General features: G+C 41.5%; 1 protein-coding gene across 3 annotated transcripts in view; it reads right to left on the bottom strand.

The window, feature by feature from the left end:
- klhl4 (kelch-like family member 4) overlaps window positions 1-19,548 on the bottom strand; it is a 28,504-nt gene extending 8,956 nt beyond the window's left edge. Inside the window, exons 1-5 of one of the 3 annotated variants that reach the window (XM_062393862.1) lie at window positions 19,486-19,548; window positions 7,096-7,263; window positions 4,171-4,307; window positions 3,596-3,792; window positions 459-671 (exon numbers count right to left, since the gene is read on the bottom strand). In XM_062393862.1, coding sequence (XP_062249846.1) covers window positions 459-671; window positions 3,596-3,792; window positions 4,171-4,307; window positions 7,096-7,238 — 690 coding nt within the window. In that variant the 5' untranslated portion in view covers window positions 7,239-7,263; window positions 19,486-19,548. Of the gene's footprint in view, window positions 1-458; window positions 672-3,595; window positions 3,793-4,170; window positions 4,308-7,095; window positions 7,264-15,403; window positions 19,363-19,384 lie in introns of those variants that run through there. The other 2 variants (XM_062393861.1, XM_062393860.1) reach the window with 2 other exon arrangements.
- Window positions 19,549-20,626: the final 1,078 nt, after the last annotated feature.

The following is a 20,626-nucleotide window of genomic DNA, read 5'->3' as shown; positions in this document are numbered from 1 at the left end:
CATAATTAGTGTTTTGAAAATAATCTTTACATAAAGCAGCATTTTTTAGTTTTTTCAGATGTTTAAACCTATTATCCACAATAGAGGCTTCTCTGTGTTTGATGTTATACAAATCTGGATGACAGAGTGAAAGATTTGTTCCTCTTAAAACAAGACATTCATGAAACATGAGTTTCAGTCAATAACAATTCAAACCAGGCTACAAATCCATGTCCCGACAGCGCACATAAAATGTCATGTGTTGCTGTCATGCTGCCTCTTTGATTTATCTCTGCGAGAGGAGAGTAATTTCACTTTGGGCGCTAGAAAATGGGTTATTGACACTTTAATTGGCAACTATTTTGATATTCAGTGAATCATTAAGGTTTTTTTTTTCAAGTAAAACCTTTTTTCTCCACTTCACAGTGTGTAATCCTGATTGTACCTTTTTTTTTAAGGCACCACCTCTGTAATCTCACCTGTGGAGGAAGAAGAGGCAGGCGGATGTAGGCGAGCAGGACGCCGAGGTCCTTCTGTCGATGCTGCACATCGTATCGCACCCACATCATCAAAGCCTGGAAGATGGTCTCCTCGTCGGGGACGTTGATGTCATCGCTGGAGAGCAGCTTAACAATCTCAGCCGTGGGGAGCAGCAGGAACTCTTGGTTCTGAATGACCTCCAGGAAGTGTTCCTGGAACATGGGAGACACGGAGGAGGCAGATAATCATCAGTCATTAACTAGCACCCTGTGTGTGTGTGTGTGTGTGAGTGTGTGTGTGTGTGTGTGTGTCATCATGAGGACAACATGTCACAAGGGCAGAGAATTGTTGAAAAATGAATCCAAGGAGATAGCTGATGCCAATTTAGACATCTCTCTCTACAATTTCTAACATAACTGAGCCGCTCTTGAAATTTTGGAGGTAGAGATGGAACTGTCATCCGTTTCACTTAGCTCATAAAATCAAATGATCCGCACAGCAGCCAGCTACAAATCAATCTGGCATAAAGCATCTTGAAAAAAGCCTCTTCATAAGCTAATAAACCATTTTTGCTGCTGATCACATGGCACTGCTGAGCCTTTATAAGCCGTTTAATGAGAAACAGATAGGCACTGCACACCAGCATTACCATTACGCCAACATGGTGTCCATCTCCAAGTTTTTGTGGAAGCTGTTCTCTATTGCTTTCCTAAAGATTGATATTCCACTTACCGGCCAGAAGCCCGGGCGATATTACAGCGCTGCATGGCTACCTTCTCAAGGACATTGTCTCTTCAGGTTCCATTAGAGAGGATGCTATATAAAACACCCTCCCTCCTCTCCACCTCTATGGTATGTCCAACATTAAAACACATGAGACACATACATGCAGGGCAATCCATGGCTTTAATCACACCCCGTTTCCTTTCTAAATGAGACGGCCCAGCATTAATTATTAAGCTCCCGGAATAACTTTGACAAATCAAGCTCTCACTCTGGAGTGGATGCTCGACAATTACGCAAAACAAGCGCGTTATTGATCATCAACCTGCAGCAAATTACAGTGACTTGGTCCGATCTATTACGAGACCAGGTTTCAAGAGCTTAGTACAGACAGGCTTAATGAAATGAGGGACATCTATTGATCTGTTGTGCTGATGCTGGGGGGGAAATTCCACCAAAGTCTTTGACATAGCTTTAGACCAATTATTTGTAATTACTCTCCTGGAACAGATGATGAAGAATTTGAAAGCTCAACGGAGTTTCATAAACATTTAAAAAGATGTGTTTTCAGATGCTGGCAAACTCATTGCTTGGCAAACTGCTTGGAAAACAAGATCAGCGGGAGAGGATACATATTGATTAGAGTGGTGCCAAAGACTAATTGTGTAATAACAGTGTTTTCTGAAGTGAAGCAATGTTGATGTTTAATCAAAGTGGGGGGGCTAGGAGAATTACCTTTCAAGAACTTTTCCATTACCATCTAATTTGCAGAGGGGCAAAGGGACAGACGACTTTATCTTGTTAATTCCAAACATCCTGTAGTATTTGTTGAAATATGTTATTTAAGATCATAATTGTATTATGTTATCAAGTATTATAAATAAAAATACATCGATCATTAAAAACCGGTAACTGGATTTAATGCTGTGGCAGACAAATCTATTTTTGGATTAGCCATGAAACCATGGGAAATAATCGAATCTAGAAAATAAGGTTAAATCCTATTACTGGCGATTCAGAATGAATTCTTTCAAAACAGGCCGCGGATAAACAACCGTCTGCAAAAAAATTTGAAAACCAGTGGCTGGTTTTGCTGTGCTGGCTGTTCTGTATTGCTGAAAAGATGTCCTGTCATCTCAAACAATGAAACCTTACATTTTCATCCAGTGCAACATGAAATGGGCGACTTTTTCATACAGGAAAAGGATGTCAGAGACAGATCTTGGCTGCCACTCTCAACCAGGAAAAACATGCTTATCAAAAAGCACCTCGTTCCGCTCAGAACCCAGAGGATGGACTTCCAGGAAGCCCACCGCTTTCCCTGCTCGTTACTGAAGTCACTGAGCAGGAAGTTGGCCCTCTTGTGCAGTTTGATGATTAGATTAACCTCCTGGTCCTGGATGGGGCTCTGAGTAAACAGGCTGAGCAGATGTCCTTTAGGAGATAAGGCCTTGTGCTGTGCCCTATGCTATAGGCCAGCAAGACGCTATCTGACAAATATGTGCATGAATCTTAATCCAATGCAAATTTTCTTCGCAGAGATATATAGAAATCACATTTCCACAAGGCTGGCGGTGCAGTAATCAATGTTCGGCAAGAAGGTATCTCTTACTGACAGCCATATAACTAAATTACGACGTTCGAGCATGAAACTTTTCCATTTCTATTCAAATATGCCCATCTCTCATTTCGTCGCTGAAATTAGATGATATAAATAACCAAGACACCAACAGCTCTTTCCTGAATGGTTATGACAGGTTATCTAAAATAACTAATCTCCACACAGAGGATACCCCAAAATACTACAATGCGTTGTGAACAGTATATCCATACATGACAGCATCTATATATATTGTATCTACTGACTGAACCGACAAAATAACAGTGGTTGTCACGGAGGGTATGATAAGAGTTCTTGTGTTACGACTGCTCCACTGATGAGTCAGTACAGCTGCAGTGGTCAACCCACTCATTGGCCTTTCAGTAAAAACATACTTTTATTTCTTATATTTCATTGTTTTTGAGAACAGTTATGTTTTTTTTCTCCTTTTCTTTTGCCCTTACTTTTAAATGAGGTCATATTATTAGAGCTTCGTATTTTTGTTTTGTATGTCCTTTTTGCTAAACACTTTGTAACAGATGCTTTAAAATCAATTGTTATTGTTATTGTTATTATTATTATTTACAATATTATACCAACATGACCGTTGTCGTTTCTCACCTGTTGTGAGGGTATAATCAAAGTTTATGTGAGTAAAATATTATCAAGTTAAGTGTTTAGATTGAACTTTATTTTAGGTCCACTACTGTTTCTGCTATCTGCTGTGGTTTCTCTGTACTCTGAGAGTTCAATTCCTTATTACAAAAGGAATAATGTAGCCCACCCAGTCATGTAAACATGTTTGCCTCCTACCATGGTGTAGTGATGAGCCACATTGAGCAGGTCCACGCAGCCCTGGGCGTCTGCGAATGAGCGTATTCCCAGGCAATTGGAGGGATGAAGCTGTTTCATCAGAAAGTTACAGCAGACCTGGATGACTTGAGGAAGCTGGAGGAGACAAGCTGCCGCCAATAAACTCTCAATGGTCTCCTCTTTCAGCTCAAGGACACCTGCAATGTATGGACAGGAAAAATGCCTCTTTATGTAGCCGTAAATGGGTAACACAGCGGTGGGAGTATTTAATCAAGGCAATGGTAAATAGTTGCTCTAAAATTAAATTAGAAAAACGTATACATTTATTGTGTTATGGTTCCTCGTCAGAGTATTCAAAAATATTGTAATAATTGATATTCAGATTCAGATACAAAGGGCAGGGGGATTTATCAAAGGGCAATTTGTCTGGTAAAATAAAGTCGTTTTATGCTGAAGTGCTGCCAGGTCGCTCAGCCCAGTGATGAATTGCCTTATTGATTCGTTTTAATAACGCTGGATTTCAGAAGTCTCATAACGACTTGCAAGAGCTAGTGAACGTCTTTATGAGCACTCACCAGTGTAGGCGAAATGAACCAGAGATCTGAGCGCCTCCGGATCCACTCCCTCCATCTTGATCTCCTCCTGCTTGGCCTCTCTCACGTCGCTGGTGAACATGGCTGCGAAATAGTCCGACACAGCACTCAGGACCAATCTGCCATATGGAAAAGCATCATGGATTAATGCTCTTGTACTGGACATTACTTAGATCGTATGTGGGAGACCTATATATACTGACTATCTAAAGTGATTAGTGAATCAATCATAAGAGAGAGGGTGTCTCTTCACATTATCCCCTAAGTGTGATAATTCCGAGCACCGCAGCCGCTTGTGTGCTCTTGCACTTTGCTAGGTCCCTGTGAGATATTGAGTAACTTACTGTTCACCCACACGTTCTGTATCATTCCACTTTGTCAGAGTATGATGAATGAAATCACCCCACAGACTCCTGCTTCTTGTTCTGTTAACTCATTTGTCTTGCTCGCATAGCACAGCAGCTGAATCATGAAGGAGAAATGAGATCATGTGGCTTCACAGGGAATTGAGATCAAGTGACAGTCCAACAGTCTACAACCATTTGCATAATCTATTGTTTTCTAATATTTTCAGACACATCATACGCGTTATGACCACCACCAAGGAGGTTGTGTTTCTTTCTGTCGCAACGATTAATCAAAAACTACTGAACCAATGTCCGGGAAACAATTTTGGAGGGGTGGAGCATGAATCAAGGAAGAACCCATTACATTTTGGAGCAGATCCAAGACTTTCTTCACTTTCTTTAACATGACGTGATAGATGGTTAGCCTTGTCGGAGATTTGTGCTCTCTAAGCGCCCCTTTAGTTGTGTTGAAGATTATTTTAAATAGATAAAATTGATAAAACCTCCAGTGGCCCACACTGATCCACATTAAAGCATTGACAAATTGATCCAGGCTCTTCTTTGTAGAGGCCCCTTCTGCAACAGTTGTAAGTCTGCTGTGAGCTTTGTACATCTGGATTTCGGCAGTTCATCCCATTCTTCCGTGCAGATCCTCTCAAGCTCCCACAGATTGGATGGGAATCGCCATCTTCCACAGATGCTCTGTGTGGTTTAAGTGTGGGCTTTGGCTCGGTCACTCAAGGACGGACTGAGACTTGTCCTAAAGCCAGTTCAGCCCTGTCCTGGCTGTAAGCCTATGTTTTGGGTGAGTGTCATACTGAGAGGATGTGAAGAGAGGGGAAGCGGGCTTCCCTCAAAGATCTTTCTGCATTTAGTTGCATGGCATCAAGATGCTGCCACCACCATGCTTCCCCTTGGGGATGGTATCAGCTACATGAAGAGTTGGAGTTTACCAGAAAGAATCCTTAGAGTTCTACCCAAAGGTTACACTTTTTTATTTACATCAAACGATAAAATGTTCTTCCTTCAAATGCCATTTGGCAACCTCAAGGCAAGATGTCTTCTGGGTATTATCCAAAAATACCTTAAATCTTTCTAAGAACAGACAGAACAGGCTGAAAAGTCAACTCAAGAAGAGTCCTGCAGTGAGCAAACCTGTATTTCTCAATTACAGAGGCCACTGTGCTCCTGGCTACACAACGTTTTAAAAAATGTGTTTCCTTTCACACCAAAGCTGAATTTGACCATGGAGGTCTGTAGAAAGTTGGTTTTTCTGGCTTGTTGTTTTGTCCTGTCTTGCAATGTAACTTGTGGGGCCAAATATGTGCTGTGTCTTAACTATGCCAGTGTTTTCTTAACAATGATAAAAGCAAAGAGGATGTCCTTGATCACAGGGTCTGAAAGCTTTTGTAAACTATGGCACTAAGTAGAGTGCTTACATCCACCATGAAACCACATTTTACTTCAATACATCTGGGTTTTTATTTGAAACTGCAGGAAATTGCACACACTAATAAATATCAGTCCCCTAAACATGTCGGGTTTTTTTCCATTAAGAACCATGAATCCTTCTCCGAGGAATCAAGGAAAATGTTTAAAATCTCCCTATGTCGCAATATTTACAAAAGCGAGTATTTATAAATTCCAGACTCACACCAAAATGTACTGGTTTTTGTGGTTTTGTTGAAATATGTTTAGTTGTTTTCTCTAATTTAGCTCACAAACAAAAAACAACAAACACGCAGGGGGGGAGAAAACATAACCTCCTCAGCGGGATTAGAAAGATATTTAATTTTGTGGTTTTCAATGATGTCTTTTGAACAGCAAAAAAGAACATTTGACATGGCAAGTTTTTGAGTGAAGAATGCAGTGTAGAAATTTCCATGTGCCCATTTAAAATTAAACACTTTCAACACAGTAAAGAGTAAATGTATTATATTGTGTGTAAAGTATTATGTCTATACATCCTCCCTGCTGTGCTTGGTTATGCCCCGTGAGCAACTACAAAACGGCACTGAGACAGGCAGTCAGAGAACTGTTCATTTCACCCAACTAGGTCAGTGACTGATACTTTTCTCCAGCTCTCTCTGTGGAGCATTCCGGTTTCTGTTTCATGAGTCTGGATGAACAAAATGCGCCGGTGTACAAGTGCCTGCATTCGGTGCACACGATGCTTCTCAGCATTCAGCGGATGTTGTGCAATCACATCAATTTGGCCATTCGACCGGAGGGGGCTGGATGGCCAAATATTGACAGCTCAGTGTAGCGGATCACAGTGTTCGTCCTTGTATCAAATGTACAGTGGGAATGAGGAAGGGCTGAGGTGAAATTAGATCACAGCAGTGAACATTGTTTACATGCAAGTGAACACTGGGTTAACATATTTATCAACTGCCGCCTGTAAATCAGAGGAATCTGGCTTCGCATTTCAAATACATAATAATTTATTTCCTCAATATGTGAACTGCTGCCCAGACCACAGCCCCGAATGTAACTCCACACTAAAGCCGATGCAGGCGTGATTAATAGAATCAAAGCAGGCAGAAGCGCTAACACCGACCTGTGAGCCGGTATCTTGTGATCCCCCGCTATCAAGAGGACATCACACAGCTGCTTGTGCTGCAGGTACGTCTCCATCTTCCGGAACGTCTGCTCTGCGTGGTTGGTGGCCTGGAAAAACTCATCCGAGGAGTTGGTGTTCATTCTGGAGAAGGTGCTCAGAACCAACCTGTGGAAGAAGGCAGTGGAAAGAGATGTAGTGTGATTAGAGAAACAAAACAACTAAAGGGATTAACCCTGCCTGTGTTAATGTAAGATTAATGTCAGCATCGAAGTTTCTGTGCTTCTGACTGCACTTTCTTCCCTGCCCTCCGAACATCTCAGCATTTCACCATCAGGTCCCAAATCCTCCTACAACAACTTTGCAAGCAGAGCTCTTCTGAACCCTACATGACTTTTTTTCTTATTTGCCCTTCCCTATTCAATTTAGACATAGACTTTTGTAAACAGTATATGAGGCGGCTGTGGTTCAGGAGGAAGAGCAGGTAGTGGGCGCACTAATTGGACGATCTGCGGTTTGATCCTCGCCTCCTCCAGCCTGCATGTCGAAGTGTCCTTGAGCAGGATGGGAAACGCAGTATGGAGGTGTATTTATGAGTGAATGTGACTCATGGTGTAAAGTGCTTCGAGCGGTCGTTAAGACCAGAACAGCGCTATGCGGTCAAATTTAAACTGGGGAACAACAGCCTCACTTGAAGAAACGGAGAGAAAGAAACGTGACAATACAGGTGAAATAGATAAGAAAAGACAAAATATTTAAACTCATTATTTATTTCTTTAATTTTGCGTCCTCTTTGGCCTAGTATAAAATAAAATAAAATATGGAGCTGTACACAGTAAGATAAGCAATGGAATTGTTGAGGACACAAAAGAGCTTATTCAGACGCGGGGCGCTCCTCCTCTATTCTCTGCGGTGAATCTGCATCTCTCGCGCCCCTCTAAGCTGAATTAAAACTGTTAAGACTAAACTCCGTACATAAGTGGATAACCAAGCTCTTCAATCCGATGGGACAAGCAAGCACAACAATGGATGCAACAGCTTCCCAGACGGAATTTCCTTGTGAGTGTTTGTGCATGCCTTTGTTCTTGTGTGCGTGTGTCTGCATATCTGTGTGTGCACGTGTGTTGTGCTAAGAAGCCTGTTTCTCGCTGCACTGTGGCGAGGCTGGCTCTCCGTCCCCACAGGCTGCTAGATTACATGCTGTTTTACAGGCATCCAAGTAATCCCTCAGACTCGTGGCAAATAATGCGGCCCAGTCACTCTGGTGTCCTTCACAGAGCGGGTCCGCTCATTGACATTTAGGGTTGTTTGTTACGCCACATAAACAGACCCGAGCCGTCTCTCCGAGGGAATTTACTGTCGGCTCAGGGTGCCTCTGCTGCGTAAGGACTGATAGCGCCCGAGAAAAAATTTCACTGCTATTTAAAGAGACACTTTATGTCCTCGCTCATTACCACTCATTCGCTGATATGAAAAACTAGTAAAGATAGTTACAGATATGTCAATACAAATGAACCGAAAAGCCTGCCGTGCTCAGGAGCAGAATAAATTGACAGATATACTGCGATTGAAGAAGCAGGAAGGGTGGAGGGGATGGTGGCTCGTATTGACGTCCTGATTAACACACTATTATACAGTTTTTAGCCAAGTGTGTGACTTTCTCTGATTTGATTACCAAAAGCGAAAAACATTTTCCCTCTGGGAATTATTTATATTGCTCTCCAGTCACTGCAGTATCCTATAGTCTAATCTTTACCGGGAGACTTTATGCTAAATGCGTGAGTAATTTATTGCCCTGTCAGGTTAATTCCCCACTGACTGTGGAGTCTTGGAGAGGAACACCAAACAAGACTGAATAAGCAATGGGCCATAAAACTGAGATGCATTGCCTTTGTATTGGCTCCTGGGCATGCTGTACGGATTTTTCATGTCTACCAATCTCTCCGACACTAATTGCTTTGGTATCACATTCTAGGGAGCAGTAAATTTCTGTGAGGTGTATGGTTCGCATTCTGTAGTGGGTCGGATCATCAGAGGTATAGCCCAATTTCATTGAGGCACTAAAGCCCAAGAGCACCTTGCTCCTGAGAAACTGCTGAAGGGACGTTGCTGTGCATCGCATAGAGCCAAGCAATTCAAAACGAGTCACAGGAGGGCCTGTGGATCTACAATCCATTTCAATGGGCCTATGAGAACCATGAGAAGGCAAATTAACCAAACAAAATAAACTAGAATAGAGTCTTCCTTTATCCTACACATCAGATTTCCACCAGTGAGCACATATCATCTGAAGTCTTGTCACTCGCTCCTCGTCACTTCCCGGGGCTATAGCACCTCAACGTGACTAATTGGATCCCACAGAAGACGCCACATCTTCAACAAACTCTGCTGTGCCGGTGAGGCAGACCCTATGCAGCTTTTTTCTTACTGTGTTGTCAAAACTGGCCGACTTTGTTAAGGGTGTTATTGAAAAATCCATGTATATTTTAAAGCAAGAGTCAAGGACATTCTCAGGTTTATTGTTCCTCCCAGACCAGAGTGCAAAAATAGTGCAACACAACAAACAACATAAACAACAGAATAAGACAATGAAGGGTGGGTGTGTTGCGTGTGATCGCTGGTGATTAAGGTGCACATCCACATGTAAACAGTACAAAGTAGCCATGTTTGGCAGAATTAATTATAAATAAATAACGGATTAAAAAACAGAGAATAGAGCTGTGGCTATTAATGTATATAACCCAATATGTTGATCGTTAATTAATGATCAAATATTTGATCAATTAATAATAAATACAAAATATATGCATAGTGCAATGTCACTGTACCACCCTAACTGCATATAGAGTTGAAAGTACTAGCATGTATGTTAGTACAATAGTTAAATTGTAATAGTGAATATGTAATTGTATTTGTAACAGTAAGTTGTATATATGTTATAAGTATGTTATTGTGTATCATAAGTATAGTATATTATTACACTAAAATACCATATTACAAAAATAAGAAAATAATGATAACATTAGTATTTATAAACTTTGATATGCGTTATTTGTGTGGATGGTATTTATTGTGGTAAAAAAAGGCCTGGCAATATAAAACCAATATAATTATACCTAACATAAATAATTGAGCTGGCACACAGAGGTTGTTACATATGCAAATAATAATAAATATAATCAAGAGGGATAATAGGTGTCACAGTTGTCATGATCGGTCGGTATCTAATGCAAGCTTGTCCATGTGTGTGTGTGTGTGTGTGTGTGTGTGTGTGTGTGTGTGTGTGTGTGTGTGTGTGTGCGTGTGAGTGTGTGTTGAGGTGGGCAAAGGCTGTTTAAGAATCTGACAGCTTAGAGGAAGCGACTGTTGCAGAACGTCACCCTGCTGGTTTTGATGCTGCAGAACCTGCGGCCTGAGGCCAGTGCGACAAACAGTCTGTGTGGGGGCTGGAGAGAGGGGTCGGGGGGGTGGTCCTCCATGAATGAAGAGGCTGTGCGTGCGCAGCTTGTCTATAAAAAAATGTCCTGTATAAGAGAGAGAGGGTCATCAAGGTCTCTCTCTCTCTCTCTCTCTTCTTTATATTACTATCAGTAACATGTAGGAAATTCATGATATTACAGGGGATCTACTTAAAAACATCCTGCTTAATGTCCCTCCCTGCGCTCCATCTGCCGTAATCAAGTTCTCACTGTGCTGACACTGCCCTCTCAGATGAATGGTTATACGATTCAAGATGTGCTTTCGTCAGCCCAGATTAGCCGCTGGCTGTAAAAGTTATGAGTCAGACGTGTTCCAGAGAATCCCAGTCTTAGTCCAAGTAGTTTCAACTCCTTCCCTCTGTGAGAGGGAAAGTCGTGCAGCCCGACCCGGCCAAATGGGAAATGTCTCTTTCAAAAAGGATTGTTACATCCATTTATTCCTGAAGTCTGCTGCCTGGGCCGGGTTGAGACTCCAACAACTATGACAAAGCCTTGTGCAGCATGTGCCAAGTCCATATATTCAATGAGATTTTTATGGCTCCGCACTTTGACAGGCGTTGTGCTGCCGTTCGGCTTTGTGTGGAGAGAAACACATACACTGACAGTAATCACTTGATCCCATCACACAGAGACTGAAACGATAACATTGCACAAAAAACAATTTTCCTCTCTGCGCTTTTTCCTCACCAAGGCTTACGACAGACATTCTGCTTCTGATGCCATAGTCGCGCTGGACACACCTGCTTAATATTGATAATGCTGCAGGTAATATAGCTGCGTGCAGGACCCGTGACTTTTGAAATCTGCTCCCAGTGTGGCCAGCAGGCCCTTTGTGTGAGAGAGTGCAGTGGAAAAATTGGCATGGCTATTAACGCAAAATGAAATATTGCCTTCTTATAACTTTTACCCTCAGCCTTTACTGAGAGAGCGGTGAAAAGAAGTGGAGAAGTCCATGTCAGCATAATGTCTGTGAGCAGATAATGAACTTTGCAGGTGGGTTACTGATTCATGTTTTGAATATTAAGGAACTACACCAAGAGGGGAGAACTCTTGCTCAGTGAAAATGAAAACTTACGAGTGAAACGATGCTTTTCTTTAATGATGCAATTCTGCGTAATTAACTTGCACATATAAGTGAGATATCTGTTTAAAGCCATGCGCAATACTGTGCTATGTGACATGAACATATTTCAAAATAGAGGCTGCGCTCTTTAAAGGATGGTTAATTTTAAAGGTGTAGTAAATTCTAATATTATAAAATATAACTATATTTTACTGTGATTTTAAGTCCTTCTTCGTAGATTCATTTACATCACCAAGCTTTGGATTTTAATTCTGAGAAATGTACTGTACGAAGTGTGTGTGTGTGTGTGTGTGTGTGTGTGTGTGTTTGTGTTTGTGTGTGTGCGTGTGTGTGTGTGTATGTGTGTGGGTGTGTCTTTGTGTGCATTGGGGATTTGAGGGAGTCCTGTAAGTGAAAAATGTGCAGATCTTTGCAGAAAGCTCCTCACTGCTGATGGCAGGTTAACTCGCTTAGTGCACGAGACTGTTGTTGTGTTGTCCTTAATTAATTTACGACTGATGTTAGTGGGTAAACAAATTAATCCACAACACTACAGTGGATGTTTACAGATCCAAATATGTAGATCCTGCATGTGTTTGTTTATCTAGCTGGGCTTTAAACTTTAAAGCTTAAATGTCGTAACATTTGTCTGGTTGAATAATTTTTCTAATTATTCTACATGCTATTATAGTAATCCCATCATGATTGTCTTTCGATGCAAATTACTGGACGTGAGCCTCAGGACACTGGTGAACTAAGTCTTGACCCCTTCATGATTCATAGAAAATTCTTAATTGGTTCCATTTGAGGGGGGGGATACCAATCATCATTCGACCAGAAATAAATATAAATCCAACGTTTAATCCTTCTCACTGCCGAAAGCTGGATGTTTTGCTTCCATTTGCCTTGTGTACAGAATGCTGATCTGGGAAAGTTAAAGAATCAATTACATATGATCACAAAATCTCCTAATCCTCTGGGATACATTGAAGAGATTACCACGGATGTCCTGCATCTTAAAGACGCCTCCGCTGCACGAACCACATGCAGACCAAGACCCTCTAAGCCTTGTGGTGTTATGAGCCATCCGACAAATATCTGAATTACTGCTGTTGACAGGGGGGGAGAGGGGGTGGTGGTGTTTCTTTTTCCAAGGTGGCAGAGAGAGAATTGAGATATCATTCAAACTAACAGCCCGCTGACTCAAGCCTCTGTTAGTGTTTATGTGGGAGAGGTCAGGGTTTCTATTCCACTCAGGTTAACTTCTGTCGTATATTCTCTGCCCACAATGGGCAGAGGTTATTTGGATGAGAGTCCGGAGGATAGCACAAACACACAGTTTACAGCATTGGGATTAAAGGTTGGAAAAAGAAGGTGTTATATCCTACTTGATTTAACAGCTCTGTATATACAGTCTAGTCTGTTGGATGAGAAAGGTTCATATATTCCGGAGGTGGCATCAGAGAACTAATGATTTATCCTTATTATACTATGAATAAAAAACATCACATCTTAAGCCCACATGTTAGCATGAGATATTGTGTTTTACTGACTCCGCCACTTAGATGAGACGGATAGACAACAATCTTGAGCACTAATGACAGAAGTGAGAAGCCAAATCAATGAAAACATGGAAGAAACAAATGGAACAGATTTGCTGTGGACATTATGTGAATGAAAGTAATCACTGGAGGGGGCATGCACCACCAAATGACTGACACGTCTTTTCGAGGCAACAGAGAAACGGCTAAAAAAACGTTTGTATATTTCACAGCCGCCAGAGCTCATTTCTGGAGCCAGCCTGAGGGATTGTGACAAATTACGTGTCAAAGATTTATGATGTGAGACGTAATAGGGCCACCCAGCTGGTGAAGTAGATGAATGTGCATATCTCAGTGACATCCACACATCTGCTTAGCCGCTGATGAACATGAACGAGCCATGACACAGTCGCTGACCTAATTCGCTGTGCTGCCACGTACGTACTACAGTGAATGTCCATAAGTTATTTAAAGAAATGAGTTGTCCACGGGCTTGCTGTTGGAGCCACTGAATGATCAGACAACACTAATTCTTTGGCCTAATTTACCTCATTTATTTATTTAGATTGTCTGTGTGCAAAACAGTTTAGGTGGGAGAAAAGAATCAAACCCCTTCAAATGTATTTCCAACCAGATTTAATTTCTGACAGTCAAATTCAACAGAAGGAATCGCTACAATCCAGTACATCTGAGTCAAGGATATATTTTATTATCCAACAGAGAAGAACCATTTAATAATTCAGTATCATTGTCAAAATGATGATGGCCGCCTTGTATTTGACATGGCCAGCATGAACTCAAGGTCCCCCTGAGAGCTGGAGAGTTAGATCATTTTACTGTAAGGCACATCTTTTATGAATGCTCTTTTCACACATAGGGACCCTAAAAATGAACATCTGCCAATTATGCCAACAAGGAGAGCAGAACATTGAGCTGATCCCAAAACTGCTTCTTAACCCAGAATTATTCATGTTCTGTTCAGGGATTCCAACCGTCCACTGGCCCTGGCGTTTATTAAGTGCACTCTGACAGATTTTTGGCCGTATATAGGTAGAGAGTGGTTATTTACGATTGTCTGTTAAATCACAGCGAGCTCTCTTTATAGAACAAAGGGGGCCGGGTTCACTTTCGCTGTTCACTTCATCACCAGGTGTATGGAGCAACAACACGCAGGAATCAGAAGAGCTTAAAGGAGCAGTCACCTCAGAATGTCACAGACAAGATAAAAGGAGAGGTGGTCTTTTCATCCTTGATGTGGAATGATTCTAGTGTTCTGCAAGACCGCATCCACGCACACACACACACGCTCACACACACACACACACACACACACACACACACACACACACACACACACACACAAACACACATCTCTAACCTGTTTACTTCCTGGAGGAAGATGTAGGAACACATCGTAGTGGTGGGGGGGTACCTGAAATGCCAGGGGTGGGATTGATATCTAAAAAAAAAGATCTATGATAGCTTTACACAAATATTTTGGTGCAAAATACATTCAGTAAGCATCGTGCTATCTGCTAGTGATGATAGCTTCTGGCTTTTAGAGTGCTTTGCAGCATCAGTCTAGATAATGCATGTGATTTCACTTCTTCCTCTTTTTATAGGTCCGGTACATGAGGTAATTGCCCTTTCCTACTATCCACTTTTAGCTCTATGAAAGAACGCATTAGTGTGTGCTGTGTAAAAAACTAAATACTCCGTGGAGCTGAGCGGAGGCACAGTTCATGTATTCTGGACCACAACACAGAAAAGGGGGGGGGGGGGAAGCCTCGGCTTTCGGTCCACTGAATAATTAAAAGGATGCTTTATTGGTTTCTCCAACCTAACATGCTGTGGACAGTGAGGGTGAGTTGTCCCTAGGTGAGCCCTGGTAACAGCTGCCTGCTCTGGATGAATTGGAAAAATGATAGTTGTGCAGATCATTTAACCTTATCCTAATTAAAGGATGTACATGCAGCATGGCAGTGCAACGTTAATGAAGATAAAATGCTGTAGCATGCTCTTCATTAGATTTCATTCTTGAGGCATATTTAATCTCTGGAACACATTTGAAGTATTATTACTATGTACTAACAGTCTCACTTTTTAATCCTGGCGTTCTGCCTCAGACCAAAATGGCATTATGCTAACTGAGCATATGCCATGCAAAGTGAGTGATGCGGCGCCTCAATGTTTGCCTCGTAAGTATCTTGCACCTAATAACATACCTCTCTCTGGCCTCCACCTCTGCAGGTTCCTCTGTGCTGCTCTTCACATTTTCCTGGCCAGTGTTGGGGTCCTCTTTCCTTGTGGCGTTGGGTGAGGAGCTGCTCTTTATGGTCTCCTCGTTGACCTGGAGACCCTGGATAGTGTTCTGTTGGTGCCATGTTTGTTGCCCCGCTCTGACATAGACAGGCGTGGGCCCTGGCGTTGGTGCCAAGATGCTGTGGGCCGGGCTGCTAGTCTTTCGTAGTCCTCCAACACCTCTGTCCCGTGAGTGACTCTTCAGCCGACCCTGGGTGGGCGTCCCTCTGTGGTCCAGGCCATCCTGTTGGATGTAGCCTCCCACCCCGCCGACGCCACCACCTCCACTGCCAGCCGAACCTTGGGATGAATGGCTGAACCAGCGCCAGCGAAGCCTGAGGATCTGCTTCACGTCAAATTCCTTCTTCCCCGACACAGACATCCTCCTCTGGGTTTGGAGATGAAGGCAATGGTACGATGAGTCCCCAAAAACATGGAGAGCAGAGAGGAGAAGAGCCCTGGTTGCAGTCCTCTCTGACTAAAACGTGCCTCTTCTCTTACATTATTGTCTCACTACTATCATGACCGCCCCCTCCTCCTTCTATTACTCCTCCGTTGTTCTTGTATTGGAGATGGAAAGCAGTCCTCTGCAGCTTTTGTTCCTGTGCCTGCGACTACTACCCTCCCTCCAACTCTCCCTCTCTGTCTTTCTCTCTCTCTCCTTCCTCCTGTGCTGCTGCTGTTTCTGTTTGCTGCTGCTGCTGCTGCTGCGCCGCTGGAGCTGACTTAATGCACATGCATGATCCACACACCCTCCCCTTCGCCTCCTCTGCTTCGCCTCCTCTCTTTCCCTCTCTCTGCTCGTCTCCCCTGTGCACACACACAGTGAGAGACAGACACAGATACCCTGGAAATTAAATGAGAAAATCTTCCAAGCCCTGCCTCTGCTACTGTCCTGTGTGTCCCTGTGTGACTATGTATGCTTGTGTGATATCAGGGCTGCCTGCTCCTGCAGGGGGAGGGGAGGGGGGTTTTCATTGAGCCAGGATGATGAGGTCACACCTTAACAAAGTAAATCGGTGCTTGCCGAAGGAGAGAACGAGGAAGACTACTAACTACACTGCATGATCTGGACTCTTACTAGGAGCTTGTAATCCGTTCATGTATATATACACTCATGCTCATGCATTCAGAAAAGCAGGGACAGATAAATAAATAACTCATAAATTACCAACTCACACTGTTAGAGGAAAGTGACATTTATCTCATACCAGCCTGCTATTCGCTCATCAAACAGGAACCCAAGGGGGGATGTCTCAGTGTAGGTAGTCATGCAGAAAAAAAATATTCTCCTTCAGTCCCTGCTTTGAAAGCCCCCTGTGATTACAAGTGAAAAACTACATACTGATGAACCTTCAAGGTCAGTCAGCTGCCGCTTCAACAGTCAGGTCTTCATAAAACTGTCTCCTACATTTCAAAAATAGATCCTGCTGCTGCGGTTGCTTAATACTCCTCCGATGTAGGTAATTGATATACAACAACTAAACCCCTGCTTAAAGGCACAGGGGCAGGGAAACAGCATACAAGGTCGTTTAGGTACATTTGATCAATCCATTTACAGCATATGAAAAGTCTGGCACATGCTGTGTGGGATATTTTGTCATTACTATTGGATCTGGATGTTTCAGCTACTTTATTATGATCCAGTTGCCAAAGGACACTGTATATGCCCATGAGGCAGACAGTTATTACTTACACAATGATTGACAGACTATAAACCACAACATTGCTTACACCTGCTTGATGCTGCATATGGCATCTGGTGAGGATTTATGGATATTTAAATTGAAATTACTCAAAGTTAATGCTGAGAAATCCCTATTCACACTGTTTATACTGTTTATCACTGCAAGCTTACACACTGACATTCACGTTCCTGTTACATGGATCGAAATAAAAACACAGTTTTTCTGTACTCGCTCCAAATTTCCACCCCCATGATAAAGGTGAAAGAACATTGCACTCAAACTGCTGGATTTCAACACTGCACAATCTCTTATCCGCCTCCACCACCTCCGACTGCAGGTTTGTTACAGTGTCCACTAATATCTACCAGGAGGACAACAGCGGACCTTATTTGATTGGATAGTTACAAAGGCATCGATCTGATCTATAAAATATGTTTAAATATCTTCCACTCACAGATTGCACATTGCCTCTTTTCTCTAAATAGCATATTTACAGCTGAGGATGACATTGACACTGTTTCTTGCCCCCCACATAACACTTGGGCTCATTGAATCATCTGGAAACGCCTCACAGCTCACTCCTCCTCCTTAGCTGAGAATGTCTCTTTAAGTCTAAGTCCCTGTGTTCTTCACACATGCCAAACAACAACACACAAAGGCTCATAAGATTTTCCGACATGATTAAGAAAAATGCAATAAAACATTTTCAGTTCAATGCATTATTCAAATCATTTCAATAGTTACAATTACAGCAGGCTGAAAGACAACATGAAGTGTGTGGCTCATCCATTTTATTTCGCATCGTAGAAAGTGTTTATGCTAATGATACAATAACAATGGAAGAGCTTCAAACATTGTTTTCACAGTCAAGAGGCAAACCACTGAATTAATAATAAGGACTTTCTCTGTATATACAAATATTTTATATAATATTATGCGATTTTGGAGCCTAACTGGTTAGAACTGGGGATGCAAATAATTCAGGGGGCTCACACACATGCTCTTAGTTGGTGTATCTTCAAAAGCATCAGCTCGGTTGCCCTGGGCTTCAGTTGTCCATAAAAGAAGCCATTTTGGTTTGCTGCGCCGTAGACCTTCACCTTTTGACTTTAACCATTTCACAACAGAGATATAATCATACATAGCATACTAATGTAGAGTTTTTATTGATAATGCGTCTGAGTATGTTGTCCACACTTTTTATGGTGTTGGACTGAGTGACACTATAACCACTCTCATTATGTCCTTAAATAGCTTGCAATACATTTATATTTAAATGTACAGTAAGTACATTAATTGTGTTATAAACCTCTCTGTACTCTTCTACAACCAGGAAAATAAATGTTTAATTATAGGCTTTCACATTTACATAACCAAAAAATAATATTATTCCCAATACTGCTGCCTATTTTGTAACTAAACAACCTAATTATCTAATTTCTTGATTTGGTTGTTTTTAATTTTACAGCTAGAAATAGCTGTATATGTGCTAAACTGCCAAAAGCTAATAATAATAATAGTAGGCTAAAGGTTTATTAAAGTGAGATGTGATTTAATGTATGGAAACAGATCACACTGGGTAACCTTCCCTATTCTTGCAGGAGTCAATGACACCATCTGGCCACACTCTGCATCATGACACATGGGATGTCAGACTGGTGTGGTAAACCAAATTATCATCCAACATCTGCCTCCCCAGTCAACATGCCCTTTCTTTAACCGGACAGGACAGGTAGATGAGCTCCAGTTGAAATAGAAATCAAGATGTCTGATTAAATGTTGATATATTATATTATTATATATAATGAAAATACAGCTTAGATCAATATTAATCAAACATTTCAAAACTGTATAAATGTAAAATGTGATAACAGTTCAGCATTAATTAATCATAAAAGCATAGGTTAATCTTTCTCTTTATATCATACAGACACAGCATCTAATCTCGAGCATACTGCTCATATAAATAGTGATTTGAAATTTCATAGCGACATATTAAACAAGTTGAAACGAGTTGAAACGAGTTTGAGCCTGAAAACGTGTTACTGTACCTCCCGAATCAATGAGAGAAACGGTTTAAAACACATATGAATCAGATTAACCAAGAAATCAGAATGCATGAGAAACATTTTTTACTCTCTTTCTGACTATCCCCTCCAATGGGCTAAGCGAGTTGTTCATTCACCGTCGAAAAAAGTCTGTCATCGTGCCTCTTACCTGGAGAAAGGGATTCTAATCATTATTCTTCAGCATTTGACCAGTGGAATTATCTTCTAAAATGACAACATCCCGACATACATGGAATCCGAAAAACGTACACATCACAACCGTGCAGGACTGTTCCCCTTTTCTTCTTCTCCTGTGTCCTTTCCTTCTTGTGTCCTGCTCCACAAAGGAAAGGGGCACTTTCCTCTTTCAAAGGAAACTCCTGAAAAAGTTCCTTCCTTTGCAGTACAACAATTGTGCACATGCATTCACGAGTAATGGGATCACATCCTGTGTTGAGGCAAAACACTGCTCCCACAAAGCCTCACCCTAAGAAAACTATGACACTTGTTTTAATTAATCTGTTCAACGTGGGAATATCTCACATTTCTGCCTGATACAAAAAACACAATATTATTGAGGCAAGCCAATGTTTGTTCACAGCAAATACAGTTTAAATAATTATCATGCCAAATAGATAGTCAACGATGTTAATGAAACAAAAAATTTAACTGAATATGGATGAGATCAAATTCATTTTAGCATTAACTAATGTCAAAAAACCTCTCTCAAAAGTCTACAGAGTTTTCATGGTGTATATATCAGATCCTTGTAAAAGTGGTTTATTGTGGTCCAACCACTGGGTGGTGTATTTTCCATTCCTCAAAGAAGACCCATAAGTACACTGTTTTGATATTCAACGGGTTTCAAAGGACCCTACAACATTTTAATTTTGCTGTATTTATCTTGTTATCTGTATTCATCTCAACATAAAGGCTAAATTTGAGTGATTGGACCAATGTAATAAAGTCAGTGAGAGTAACAACCTGCGAATAAGAGGGATTCAATTTTACTTATTACCATGGATATGATCTTTCCCTGAGTTTGTTAAAGTCCAAAAACGTTTCCATAAACAATATGTAACTGATTTTAAAAGTAATAATGTAGAAAATGAAGACAACAGCCCCCCTTTATACAAAACATACGTTGTGTCCAAAATCACTCATAATCACTACAGTCCACAGTCTAGTGAGTTCGCCATTTTGTAGTGCTGTCTGACAGTTGAAATAATCAAAATGCATCATTAAAAGAAGCGTATAAAGATGATCACTAAACAGGCAACATATAGCCATCATGCATTACACTCATGGTGTAGAGACGAGAGGAGAGAGGGCAGCAGTAGTGCATTATAGCACAAACTAAGACAAACAACTTTATTTCTACATTTAAAGATGGTCATTCACCGTGTTTTTT

This window comes from Platichthys flesus, chromosome 8 (assembly GCF_949316205.1).
Source record: "Platichthys flesus chromosome 8, fPlaFle2.1, whole genome shotgun sequence".
In the NCBI taxonomy this organism is placed as follows: Eukaryota; Metazoa; Chordata; class Actinopteri; order Pleuronectiformes; family Pleuronectidae; genus Platichthys; species Platichthys flesus.
Note: the sequence above shows the minus strand (reverse complement) of the source record. Positions and strands in the feature narration are given on the sequence as shown.